General features: G+C 35.6%; 1 protein-coding gene across 1 annotated transcript; it reads right to left on the bottom strand.

Moving 5' to 3' along the window:
• Positions 1-1,958: 1,958 nt before the first annotated feature.
• LOC131934816 (switch-associated protein 70) lies at positions 1,959-13,963 on the bottom strand. The gene is made up of 11 exons (XM_059290947.1): positions 13,853-13,963; positions 12,639-13,031; positions 10,786-11,091; positions 10,000-10,146; positions 9,345-9,456; positions 8,690-8,871; positions 8,162-8,313; positions 6,693-6,944; positions 6,231-6,429; positions 3,427-3,464; positions 1,959-2,112 (listed from the first exon to the last, which is right to left on the bottom strand). Exons 1-11 carry the CDS (start codon positions 13,955-13,957, stop codon positions 2,094-2,096), a joined length of 1,905 nt encoding a protein of 634 aa, XP_059146930.1. The 5' UTR covers positions 13,958-13,963; the 3' UTR covers positions 1,959-2,093.
• Positions 13,964-14,527: the final 564 nt, after the last annotated feature.

Genomic DNA, 14,527 nt, shown 5'->3' with positions numbered 1-14,527 from the left:
ACCACAACCAACTTATTTCCACACCTCACCAAATGCAGCATGCCTATTAGGTCAGGCAGTCAGCAGTCCACATGATCAGAAATTTATACACAAAGTCAAAATTTCAACAATAATATACATCTGAACTTTTACAAACAGTGTGCGGTTAGAAATTATTTTCTCGCACAAAATAGAAGTTACCTTATTGTTTAATAAATTGCAAGATAATCTTTATTTTAGATGTTTCTACCAGTAACAAAAAAAATATTTGCTTTTTAAAAATATTAAATTTTGAACATACAATCAAAATTATGATATAGAATGTATTTTTAAAAAAGCAAATATATAATATGTTACTTAGTCCAAATTGAACTCAGTAAGAAAAATTTGGACACTTTCAGAACAGCTCAGGTTTTAAAAGGTTTTGTTAAAAAAAAGTTCAAATAAAACTTACCAAAAAAACAGCTGCACTACTAATACTACTATACACTATTTTTTATTTTTATCTTGTTTAAGTTTTTTAAAAAGCAAAACAGAAATATTAACAGATATATACAGAACATGACATTTAATTGATTATTAAAAAGAAGAACATAGAATGTTAATAATATACTGTAAATACTGTTAAATTTGAAAAATTAAAATGTAAAATTTTAAATTGGTCACTACTGATCTTTTTTTTTTAAAAAAAAGAAATTTTTAAAAGTTATATGATATTTTTAAACAGCTGTTCACATTTGTGATACTGGTATAAAAATCCCACAAAGATTTGGTATATACTATTTCATGCAGCATTCAGTACTAGTGTACTAGATTGTAAACAGCTAAGCATGCAGATACTATTAACTGGTGGGTATGCTGATAAAAATAATCTGATCCAATTAAAATTTTAAAACCTGCCTACCATGGCAGTGATGTAATTAATGTGTTACCAGAACACACCAATCATGTCCTATACACACCAGCTAGACATGCATCATGAAAACATCAGAGGCACACCATTGATACACCAAACACACCATGCCATTGGTTGGCCAGTGACACCAGTAATATAACAAGAACACCAATGATGTGCCACTGACACCATTGATGCATCACTGAAACACCATTAATGTAAAAGAGACACTGAAACACCTTGATATATTAATGAAACATCATAAAAGGTACCTAAGACACACCACTGATGTACCACTGACACCAATGATGCACCACTGAACACCAATGATGCACAACTGACACACCAATGATGCACCACTAACACAGCAATGATGTACCACTAACACACCAATGATGTACCACTAACACACCAATGATGTACCACTGACACACCAATGATGCACCACTGATGTACCAATGATGTACCACTGACACACCAATGATGTACCACTGACACATCAATGATATTTCACTGACACACCAATAATGTATCACTGACACACCAATAATGTATCACTGACACACCAATGATGCACCACTAACACACCAATGATGTACCACTAACACACCAATGATGTATCACTGACACACCAATGATGCACCACTAACACACCAATGATGCACCACTGACACATCAATGATATTTCACTGACACACCAATAATGTATCACTGACACACCAATGATGCACCACTAACACACCAATGATGTACCACTAACACACCAATGATGTATCACTGACACACAAATGATGCACCACTAACACACCAATGATGCACAACTGACACATCAATGATATTTCACTGACACACCAATAATGTATCACTGACACACCAATGATGCACCACTAACACACCAATGATGTACCACTGACACACCAATGATGTACCACTGATACACCAATAATGTACCACTGACACACCAATGATGTACCACTGATACACCAATGATGCACCACTGACCAAACGTTCTACTGCTCTGTATGGCCCTGACTTGACTCCGACTGTTCTGAGAGCCGCGGCTTATGAAAATCTGACTCCGTAAAAGCTCCTTGACCCCTGTGTGTGACAAAGGGGTTGGGATCAGGGGTTTGTATAGGCCCAGCCATACGGGAGGAAGATTTCATGCCCTTTAATTTCATTCTTTCTTCTATCTGAAGTCTGTCATGTTCGGCTTGCTTCAACTTTTTTGCAGCGTCCTAGCAAAGATTTAAACAGTAAAAAAAAAATCAAGGCATGCAAGAAATTCTTCTACTAAGACATTCTCTAAAACTACTTTACTACAACTACATTTATCAATTTTTTATATTCAGAAATAGAATCTCTTATATTTTTTTAAATTTTAAATAGAATTCTAATATGCTGTAGTTATGAATAGAGTTGCTGTTAAAAACATGACTGAAATAAAAGTTACAGAATTGCAAAGGAAAACAATAAACATGCAGTAAGCAAATTTGGCATCCAATGTTGAAATCAAAGCTGTGTGACCGACCCATGCAGACTCAAAAAACAACTGAAAGATGCAACTAAAAATTGTAACCGGAAATGCAAGTGGATTAAAACAAATAAAAATTGGACGTTATGCAGACAAGATGCATATCAAGATCAAGGTACAATTCTGCTTTTTGATCAGTATAATTGAAAACATGAATGAGTTACTGATTAAACATATTATGTTTATACACTTTAATAATTTTGAACCTAACACAAATTGCTTTGGGTTTTGAATAAGAAAACAAAAACAAAGTTTTAGTTTTAAAAACAAAGAAGGTTAGCAATGATAAACCATTTACTTTCAGTGCTTACACATTTTTCAATACATTACAAGGAATGAAATACTCTAATCAAGTACAAAAGTAAATCAGCTTCAAATTTTGAAAGCAAAAGAATGAACTTAAGCACCAGCGTCAAGTAAAATGAAAATAATTTACTCTGCACTATTATTCTAATATTGAAATACATTTCATATATTTGAGTAAATTTATTTAAAAAAAAAAAAACAACCCTACATTAAACTGAAAAACACATGCTGATACCGGTCATTACTACATTATAGACTTAAAAACTGTTTGGAAATTATGGCAACTATTTTTAAATTTATGTAGCCTATTTTCAAATTCTTGAAAGGAAAGTAAATTTCCAAATACATAATGAATAATTTTTGAAGAGTCATGAATCTCTAATTTTTATAATGTCAAATTGTGAAGTATGAACTTTAAAAAATTAAAGTTTCATTTTAATAATTAAATGCACAAGCATGTATTTATGTTAGTTTCACATTTAGCAACAGTTATTGCACTTAAAAAACTACATGTATAATTTTTCAAGAAGTCAAATAATTTATTTTTAAAAGTTATTTTCCCCACCCCTAGACATTAACCAGCAAAAGATTGAAACAGATTTCTTTAGCAAACAATTTTAGGCTTCAGCAAGGGGAGAATACTGGATGTGATCATTGGGGTCAAGGTTAGGACAAGAAATTAGGACAAATGGATTTTTTTAATGATAAAAACCTTTCCATTTCAAGCTGCCTCAACTTTTCATTGGCCTCCTGGAGAACATGAAGAAAAGAAATGCAGGCAATGTGAATACATAGCTATAGAATTCATGGATATAGTGACATTGTAGTGAAAATACTGAAAATGAAGGATCACATTACACCTGACGTAAACAAGTTTCATTAATTGAAGAAAAGAATAACTTGAATTGTGAAATCATTTCAATATTATTTATTGCATTTTTAACAGCAATATTTTTGTTGGAATAACTATTACTTTAGTTTATGCTTTTGCTTAACTTCAGAGAATTTTTTTTTATATTAAAGCCAGCTAAGCTACATTTGTCATCTCAACCTAGCTTTTTATTTTAGAAGTCTTTATCTAAAACAAACAATAATTAGTTATGATATAACCTGATTTTCTTTAGGAATATTTAATTTTTTACTTCTAATAGTATTAAAAATAACAGCAATAAACAAGTAGGGCCTACAGATTTTGAAGTGGATAAAAAAATGGAAAAGATAATCACAGCAAACAACTGTAAAGTGTAGGTAAAAAAAAACAGTGTAACAATGCTAGAATAGAAGCTAGAGTGCTATATTCTGATTCAGGGGAGCTTACTATAGTTGCTAAACACAAGCTTAGAGTATATGACATGGTAAAAATAGATGTAAAAATAGGAGGCTTCTTAATGATGTAAATTTATACTTCAATTAGTAGATAAACTGTTAAATTATTGATTAAAATGATGACAGAGTGTTAACCAAACACAATATAACATGAGATAGGGGTTCCCAACCTTTACCCCCTCCTGTATCCCTATGTAATCTATTTTATTCATACCTCGGTACACCCCCACCCTTTGCACCATTCCTCTTCACAATCAAGTCTCTTTTTTTAAATTTAGGAATTTAAATTTTTTTTACAATTTTCTTTTTAACATTTGTTTTAAAATTAATTTCAAAACAAATTAAAATAATGTAAAACATCACTCAAAATAATGTTAATTTTATCTAAACAATGTTCTATTTAATTCTTTAGCCTTTTTTTTTAAAAAGCTAAAACGGTGTTTGAGTTTTTAAGCAAATCTAGTGGCTAAAGGATTTGTTCTTCATGTATGCATATAATGAAATAGTTTCAGCAACTTTGCTTTTTAAAAAGCATTAGATTTTCAACTCAATATGAAATCATAAAACAACACCAACAAAACAGCTCTTCCATATGAATTGTCTAGTTGACATTATAAACACTTGAAGTCAATTCAAACAACTCATACATTTCAGACAAGTATCTAGCAGAAATTGGCTGAACTGGTTAGCACCTTGACAGCAATATATTTTTCAAAGCAGAGATTTAGCTTGTAAGGGAGAAGGGGAGGCAACCACTCCTCCAATGCTTGTTTTGGGAGAGTGGTGCCCCTTTCCAGAGATTTGTTAATAAAAACTATAGGTCTAGGCTCAATTGATTACGTAAACATAATAGAATGAAATAGTGTTGCTTTATTATGCGCTCCTTACCCCCTTGCCCCTACCCAGAACTTTGGATATGCCCCTGGATGACATAAAAACATGTGATATGACTATTATTATGTGGGTCTAGTGAAATTATGTGCAGTATTCGTATACCTTTTTTTCCTTGTTTTAAAATTTACATATTGAATTTAAACAATATGGTCAATTTATAATCTCAAGTTTTTATTTCATTATTTTATCTTTTCAACTTTTCAGCCAAGTGTTACCAGTGTTATGTTCAAACATAATTATCTGGTCAGCTTATTCATTAGATTTGTATACCACAAACTTAAGAACCACATCTTAGAGTCCAGGAAACAGTATCATTGAATCAGCAATATGATAAAACTATTATAGAACTTTTGTTGTACAGAGGCTTGCTAAATATAGTCAGACATTTATTTGGAGTTAAATAACTTACATTTGTAAGATTAAAATTCTTTTTTAATTAAACAGTAATTACATAAGTAAGTAGCATGACTTAGAGTTGTCCATAAATGACATCACACTAGTAGAGGGAGGGGGGGGTCCGTAATTTTGTGATGGTGTGTGATGAGGGGGAGGGGGTTCAGATAGTGGGGATGTCAGAATTTTGCATTATAAAAAAGCAATGTTAGAAAATGAATTTTTGCAATTATTTCACGTTTTAGAAAACTTTTAATAAATTGTAATAGAAATTGCTTAAAATACTCTATGTTGACAGAGTTCTGACAAGATTTTGGAAAAATATCATATTTTAAGAAAAATTCAACTGCAATTTTGAGGGGGGGGGGGGGGGGGTTGCAGGCTGAGGTGTGACGTCATTTTTGGGACAATGTGTAATGCCGGGCAGGGGGGAGGTAAAAATCGTCAAAAAAAGCATGGCGTCATTTATGGATGACCCCTTATACTTCTTTGAGTAGCAATGATACAAAAATACTTAAAGCCTGTGATGATTACATAGGTTATTTAAATGAGTTAAGTTTCCACTTATTGCTTTATTTAGCTGCATAAAATTAGAACCCCTAATTGAATCAAGGAGTCTTAGTTTACAATAACTGTCTTTGTGGTAACAGCACAAGAATTTGGGACTTTTGTCTGGGTGTGTTGGAGATTTTTACTGATCAGAACCCTAATTTAAGCTAATCCGCAACCCCAATCTTAAAGATAGACTATAGGGATAAAAAATTTTTTTAAATAAAATTCTTTGTTAAATGTAATTAAGGTTAAATTACATTAACAAACAATTTTTTTTCTTGACTTAGCATTGCCTTGCTGACACAAACTATTCAGTAACAAGACAATTAAAACTTTAAATTATTTTTTTACCTTTAGCTGCTGGTCGGCTAGCTCTCTGTCCCGTGTTAAGGCCTCAAGCTGTTCTCTAGCAAGTCTCAGGGCTTCCTCCTTCTGTTGGTGGGCGGCCTCCAGCTCCTGCCTGCTCAGCTGTTCTCTCAACAGCTTCTTGTTCTGTTCTGCTTGAAGCCTCTCTAGCTCTTCCCTTTTTGCATATTCCTCTTCTAAAATCCTGTCAACAAGTAAACATAGCTCATGTTTATCATATGTCCCGCAGTGAATATTGTAGGTAGGGGGGTGGGGGGGTGGGTGGTGGTGGTGGTTTATAACACAAAATGACAACTGTGGCATGACAAAAAAAATCACTTTTACCAATAATTATAAACAAATTTAATAGGGATAAATATAAAAATATTTGCTTAAAAATGAATAAAATAGAAGAGTTAAATAAGATGAAATTATTTTTATTTTTTGGTGTGCAAGTGAATCACATACTTAGCTTGAAGATTCCTGACAATTTCCTCGTCTCGCTTGAGTGCCCTCTCTTCCTCCACCAGCGCCTCCAGTGAGGCTTTGGCCTCCTCAAGTTCTCTCAACCTCCTCCTCTCCTCCTCCAGCTCTGCCTCCTCCTCTCTGAGCCTGGCCTCCACTAGCGCCCTCTGCTCTCTCTCTGCCTCCAATGCCTCCGTGCTGCTCTTGATGAAAGCCTCCCTCTCTGCCTGAAGCCTCATTTCTGTTTCAGCACACCTAAGGTAACACAAAAAGTTATCATCTCTGTTTCAGCACACCTAAGGTAACACAAAAAGTTATCATCTCTGTTTCAGCACACCTAAGGTAACACAAAAAGTTATCATCTCTGTTTCAGCACACCTATGGTAACACAAAAAGTTATCATCTCTGTTTCAGCACATCTAAGGTGACACAAAAAGTTATCATCTCTGTTTCAGCACATCTAAGGTGACACAAAAAGTTATCATCTCTGTTTCAGCACACCTAAGGTAACACAAAAAGTTATCATCTCTGTTTCAGCACACCTAAGGTAACACAAAAAGTTATCATCTCTGTTTCAGCACATCTAAGGTGACACAAAAAGTTATCATCTCTGTTTCAGCACACCTAAGGCGACACAAAAAGTTATTTATAACTGCGGCTTCCAAACATTTTGTACTGCACCACCCTTGGGAAATATCTTTGTGGTTTAACGACCCACACCACACTTTTACTAACTCTAAGAGTCAGCTGGCTTGATTTTGTGACAGAAAACATGATAGAAATATTTTTTTTTAATTTTCAAAATTCTGTATGTCGAAATACCAGTAAATTTAGCAGTAGTTTTTATGTAATTTCACCATACAAAATTTTGAAATTTCAAAAAAAAAAATTCCTATTACTAGGCATACTTTCTAACTTTGCCTAAAATCCTACCCTTTACATAGGCTGTGTATAATTTAACCAATACTAAATTTTGCACCATTGCTAATTTAATACTAACATTTGAAATGTAAAATTAATATTTTAATCGCTTCTTCTTCGTTCTTAATTTTAATGTTGGAAGGGATCTCCTCCAACACAATTAAGTATACGTGTCAACTGGTTATGTGCCACTGAGGCAATTGACTCAGATTTCAGCCTGCTTTTCTTTTTGGATTTGCTTCCATAGCCTTTGTCCAATTAAGAACAAACTACAAGGCAGCAGTTGTTTGATTTTGGAGTTGTCTCTCCTAGAAGAGTGGCTGTCCCGAGCTAACAAGTGTCCTCTACCCAAGGGTTCGAACTCGAGACTTTACAGTTCAGCAACCATGAGCTTTACCAACTCGACCACACCTAACCCTAGTTTAATCACTAATAACCAAAAGATTTGCTTCTTACTCTTATTCAGATTATTTTAATATCACTTTATGCTTTTGTAGGACAAACAGTAAAAATTAAATTAATTCTTAAAAAACTGAAAATAAATTGAGCACCTCCTTTTTTCATCTTCAATCTCCTTTGCTTTTTTCTCCAGCAGTTCTTTGGTTTCCTGACGTCTCCTTTCTTCTTCTTCTGCTCTTTTCCTACGCTCTAGTTCCAGCAACCTCTCGCGTTCTTTTATTTCTTCCTGAGCCAACAGTCTTTGCTGAAATGGTGAGTTATTCAAATGGATAGTTAATAAATATAGTGAAACAATAATATAATGTTTAAATAAGTGAGTAAGACATTCACACATAGAAAGTTTTTAATAAACACATAGCAAAATGGCACTTTTTAACACTGCAGAGTCTTTTTCAGCCACTGTGTTCAAACAGTTACGTCATCGTTTTATCAAATTAACAAAAATAAAAAAAATGACTGCATAGTATAAATGGACTTACAACACACAAAGAACTTTGCATCTTAAATTTAAAAACAAAATTTCTGCACGTAGAAATCATACAACCAGACCAAGAATGAAATGTCTGCGCTAATTTAAGCCTGACACTAACCTCAAAGAGAAGAAGAAAAAAAAAACATACCTTTCTCTCCTCCTCCAGTTGTCTCTCCCTCTCCAAAAGTTTCTCCCTCTCTGCACACCGGTTCAACTCTTCCTCCGCTGTCCTCCGCCTCCTTTCCTCTCTCTCTTTTTTTCTTTCTTTAAAGGCCAGTAACTGTAAACTGTCTTTTGTTTTTCCAATACTAATCACAACAGTTTTTAGGTCTGCAGAAAAGGGGGACAATCACACTTAACTCACAACTATATCATTATTCATTCTATTAGAAATACATTTTTGTGACAAGCAATTAATTATTTTAAAAAAAATAAACTTTTAAAATAGGTTTCAGTTATTTAATTTGCATTAACTGTAAGCAAACTACCCATTTAAACCTTACAGTCCAAGGGACAATTGAAGTAGAGTTTCCCTAATGTGAGTCAGGTACCCATCAGAGCTGGGATAACTCAGTGACATTTCTAGGGGCTCGAGCCCGAGACTATCAAATTATCAATCAAACACTCTACCATTTGACCACACCATAGCATGCATGGACAGTGGCCTTTAGAATTTCCTTAAAAAACTGATTCTTTCTTTTTACTATTATTTCTGTAAAAAAATAGTTACTCTACTACTCCAGTTTTATAAACTGTTTATACAACAAATGTTAAAAATAAACTTGTATAAAAAAAAAACCAACCTGACATCCACTCATTCTTAGCTTTTAAGTCAGGGGCAGATAACTCATATTGTTTTCCTGGAGTGTGGAGTTTAAACCGATGGTGCTTTCCTCCTGGTTTATCCGGAAAACTCTGAAAAAAAACAACAATCAATTAGGAAATTAAAATTCCATGAATGTTTTCAAAAATAATATTAGATTATAATTTAAAGTAATAGATACAACAAATTATTCATAACTGTTCAATGGGTATTTAGATTTAAAAAATTAGAATTAAAAATATAATAATTATTCCCAAAATTAATTTCCAAACAGTGAAAATGCAAACTGTAATAAAAGAAATAACTCAAACAAAACAAAATCAAAGAATATATGAGTAAAATGTTTTAGCTGGTGAGCAAGGTATGCACACCTGAGGTGTGCAAGGTAAGCTCACCTGAGGTGTGCAAGGTAAGCTCACCTGAGGTGTGCAAGGTAAGCTCACCTGAGGTGTGCACGGTAAGCTCACCTGAGGTGTGCACGGTAAGCTCACCTGAGGTGTGCACGGTAAGCTCACCTGAGGTGTGCACGGTAAGCTCACCTGAGGTGTGCACGGTAAGCTCACCTGAGGTGTGCACGGTAAGCTCACCTGAGGTGTGCACGGTAAGCTCACCTGAGGTGTGCAAGGTAAGCTCACCTGAGTGAAGCACTCGGCACACAAACTGATGCTGCCCCTGAGATCCTTCTCCTCACTGTTGGAGTAGTACTTGAGCTCCGTGGCTGTCAGCACAAACCATCTCTCCTTCCACGCGGTCACCTTGTTGCCAAACTTCACCATGTTGCCCTGGAATAAGTCAACAGTTGATGTATGGGGGGAAATTGTTAAGTAGTTGACATCAACTTCATCAAGAGGAAGTTGTTTATATCAACTTTATCAAGAGGAAATAGTTAATATCAACTGTTCATAGCTGACCTACTCCCAACATCAACTGTGCATAGCTGACCTACTCCCAACATCAACTGTCCATAGCTGACCTACTCCCAACATCAACTGTGCATAGCTGACCTACTCCCAACATCAACTGTCCATAGCTGACCTACTCCCAACATCAACTGTCCATAGCTGACCTACTCCCAACATCAACTGTGCATAGCTGACCTACTCCCAACATCAACTGTGCATAGCTGACCTACTCCCAACATCAACTGTGCATAGCTGACCTACTCCCAACATCATCTGTCCATAGCTGACCTACTCTTAACATCATCTGTCCATAGCTGACCTACTCCCAACATCAACTGTCCATAGCTGACCTACTGACAACTACACACTACATGTGTGTGTTATACTGGCAAGTTTGACCCCACACACTTAGATTTACAATTCAAGCACATATGGTTTTGACAAATTCAACAAAAAATTAAATGTTAAGTGTCATTTTCATTCAGAATAAAAAAGAGATGTAAAAAAAAAAAACCAAACCTTTCGAACGATGTCATAGAGAATTTTGTTGTAATTTTCTTCTATTCCATGACTGATGACATTTGGCTCAGCATTGTTGCCAATTTTTCTGGCAATGACGCTGACAAAATCAGTGAAATCCAAGAGAAAAGACTGCTGTAATATGTCAACTGACCCTCGGCGTTGAGTGTTAGGGTTCACTTTGGGTGGGGGCAGACCGACAGCTTGGCAAATTTCTGCAGCTATCCTTTCTGCTTCTTCAACGTCTGCTCTTAATGGCAATAAGAGGCTGCCGTCTGCTGCTCTTTCCACCAAGAAATTAAAAATCTGGAGTAGAATATAACAAAACAACTTTGCACATTTTTTCTCTGGATTTTCTGATTTATTAATTTATTCATCAAACTTGTTTATTTATTAGTATTGATATGTTAATTTTATCATTTTAGAAAAAAAAATTAGTGATAGCAGAAAAAAAAAGATTTGTAATTTTTTTCGCAGCAGTTAAATGAGATAGCTATCAGTTGGAGATAATTATCTTTTCCTTGAATAGCCCTTCAGGCTGGTATGAGATATCACAATTAAAATCTGAGTTGCTGTAATTATCAACTTGCACAGAAGTCACTTCTATAAATGACTTTATGTGACTTCAAGCGGGCGAAACATGACTGGTTAAATCCATGGTATCATTACAACACACACAGATTGACTGAGGTAAAAACTTGAGTCTACCCAGATAAAAAGTGGGGCCATTGTGAGGCTCATGTAACAAGTTATGTTTATTGTCTAGCCTGTCAGTATAAGAACAATTGTAGCAAATGTTACATTCTTTTGAGACAGTTCTGAGAGAAAAAAACAACTGATTTTTTTGTTGTTAGGTGTAAGGTTAGGGTAATAGTATGGGGGGGGGGGGGGTTAACAGGGCTTCTTTTAACTTTTTTTTTCTCCTAAAGGTGCAAGGGGGAGGGGGGGGAGGGAGAGACAACACTTGAAATTGCTAGGCTGGGTGCAAACTTAAAATATTTGGCAAACAGGGGCTCAAGGAGTGGGGCATACATTTGTATATATTTTGTATATAAATTACATATTTTTAATTTAGTGGTGGGGGGAGGGAAAGAAGATGCGCCTCCACAAAGAGATGCTTAAAAAACAACAATGCTGTAATCACCAAAGTTAAATCAAGCATATGGATCTATGACAAGCTTCAGGATCTATGACAAACATAAGGATCTATCATCATCTATGACAATTATTAGGATCTATGACAATAATTAGCATGTATGACAAACGTAAGGATCTATGACAACACCATCAACTGCATGTTATCTCCAACTTCTCGGAAAACATCTGTCAACACCTTTCTGACACTTACAGGGTGTGGTGGGGGGGGGGGGGGGGGGGGGGGGGGAAGGGGAAACCAAGTCAAGAGCTGTCCTCAACAAACACAAATAATGGAGGCGCTTGTGATAACAAAGTGACTAAGGCTAGAAAAATTGTGCTTTGGTGCCTTAATCTACATTAATCTTCCCTTTCACAAGAAAAATTATGCAATGATTCCTAAATTTCGATTAATGTACCCCTTCTCAAAAAAAATTGTGCAATGGTTCCTAAATATAACTGTATAATCTACCTTCCATAACTTAAAAAGTTCATAGAAAAAGTATATCAGGAGCATAATTGCATCATTTACCTTCCATAACTTAAAAAGTTCACTAAAAAAGTATATAAAGAGCATACATAATTGCATCATTTACCTTCCATAACTTAAAAAGATCATTAAAAAGTATATAAAGAGCATAATTGCATTATTTACATTCGATAACTAAAAAAGATCATTAAAAAAGTATATAAAGAGCAAACATAATTGCATCATTTACCTTCCATAACTTAAAAAGATCGTCATTAGAGAAGACCGTGGGTGTTATCATCTCCTCCAGGCTGCCAGCTACCACGTACACCCCCTCCTCTGTATTCCCATTCTCCTTGCCGCTGCCTATCTCATCCCCGTTCTCCTTACTGGGGCTGTGCACCCCATTGGGGCATCGGATCCTCTGTTTGTACACGTTTTCACACAACACCCAGCACAAGAATTCTATTTTACTCAGTAACGTAATTGTTTTTGGGTCCACGACCCTGTCGAAGCCGACCAGGAGATTTTTATTCAGGACTGTCATGAAGTGCTCAAAGTCTATGCTGTCTTCTGGAACTTTCTCCCAGATTGTCTCGGCTTTCTCTACACCCAATTCATGGCCCAGGTTATTTGTCAGCACCTGCATTGGTGGTTTAATTTAAAAAATTAACAAGAAACCAAAATATTAATGTTTTATTTTTTACAGTTTTTTTTAACTACATGGCTATTAAAATTGTCAAGTGTTTATATTTGTTAAAAAAAAAATTATTTTGGTTACATAAATTGATATTAATTTGATTTTTTTTTTAATAGCAAAAGCTGTGTAATTTTCTTATAAGTAATGTTCAATTTCAGTGGCGTAGCCAGGATCGTCTCAAGGGGGGGGTTCCAATTTTTACCCGGGGACAAACTTTCGATTTGCACCCCCCCCCCCCTCAAACTTTCGATTTGCACCCCCCCCCTCAAACTTTCGATTTGCACCCCCCCCTCAAACTTTCGATTTGCACCCCCCCCCCTCAAACTTTCGATTTGCACCCCCCCCTCAAACTTTCGATTTGCACCCCCCCCCCCCCCTCAAACTTTCGATTTGCACCCCCCCCCTCAAACTTTCGATTTGCACCCCCCCTCATACTTTTTATATATACCGAGGGGTCTATGGGGGGGATTATGACCCCCCCTAACCCCCCCCTGCCTACGCCACTGTTCAATTTAATATAAATCATGAGGCATGTTGATTTAAGTGGATAATTATTACATAGTATTTTTTAAACTAAAAATGTATATTTCTTTATAGCAGAGGCTTAGCCGGGGGCGGGGAGTACATATGTCCCCAAGCATCGACCTTAAGGAGCGCCAAAATGGGTTGGAAAAAAGTAAAAGCTCATTTTAGTTGCAGTTTTGCATTATAAGTTTGTCCCTGGGCAAATTTGTAACATTAAAAGGCTTTAAAATATTAGTTACCTTCAATTTTGTTTTCTGCACCTGTGCGGTCCTAGTTTTTACAAGCTGTGAGGTTGTGTCAAGGACATCAAAAGCATGCCACAGAGTTTTTTTCATTTCCTCCATGGTTACTGTAAACAATATCAGAACAAATGTTGTGGACTGTAGTGTACAGCTTGTGAGGTTACTCACTACATGTGGGGGTAATGATGACATGACAGGCTAATGACATGACAGGCTAATGATGACATGAGAGGCTAATGATGATATGAGAGGCTAATGACAGCATGAGGCTAATGACAACATGAGAGGCTAAAGATGACATGACAGGCTAATGACAACATGACAGGGTAATGACAGCATGAGAGACTAATAATGACATGAGAGACTAATGACAACAAATGAGGCTAATGATCTCATTAGAGGGTAAAGACAACATGAGAGGCTATTCTCTAAATGCGAGGCTACTCCTCACAACAAGTGCGACTACTCGGGAGAAACTATCTGAAATCTATCTGAAATAGTACTCAAGTTATAGGCTTTTGAAAAATTCAAAGTAGAAAAAGTACCACTTCCGGTTATCGGAAATCGCTCAAAAGTTGATACGGATCTACGATTTTGATAAAATACTTATATATGAAATTTCATCAACCTAGCTGTAACGGTACTCAAGTAATCGTGTTTACACACACACAC

The sequence above is a fragment of the Physella acuta genome, unplaced genomic scaffold (assembly GCF_028476545.2).
Source record: "Physella acuta isolate Inbredline_101_S28 unplaced genomic scaffold, ASM2847654v3 ptg000012l, whole genome shotgun sequence".
In the NCBI taxonomy this organism is placed as follows: Eukaryota; Metazoa; Mollusca; class Gastropoda; family Physidae; genus Physella; species Physella acuta.
The sequence above is the reverse complement of the archived record's forward strand: the minus strand, read 5'-3'. Positions and strand labels throughout refer to the sequence as shown.

What these genes read in the sequence shown, in the direction of transcription:
- LOC131934816 (XM_059290947.1), bottom strand. Translation starts at nt 13,957, where the DNA reads ATGGAGGAAATGAAAAAAACTCTGTGGCATGCTTTTGATGTCCTTGAC. An exon ending in TGCAGAAAACAAAATTGAAG is followed by an intron (nt 13,032 to 13,852) that starts GTAACTAATATT and finishes CCACCAATGCAG; the next exon opens with GTGCTGACAAATAACCTGGG. An exon ending in GTGCCGAGTGCTTCACTCAG is followed by an intron (nt 9,457 to 9,999) that starts GTGAGCTTACCT and finishes GTTTTTTTTCAG; the next exon opens with AGTTTTCCGGATAAACCAGG.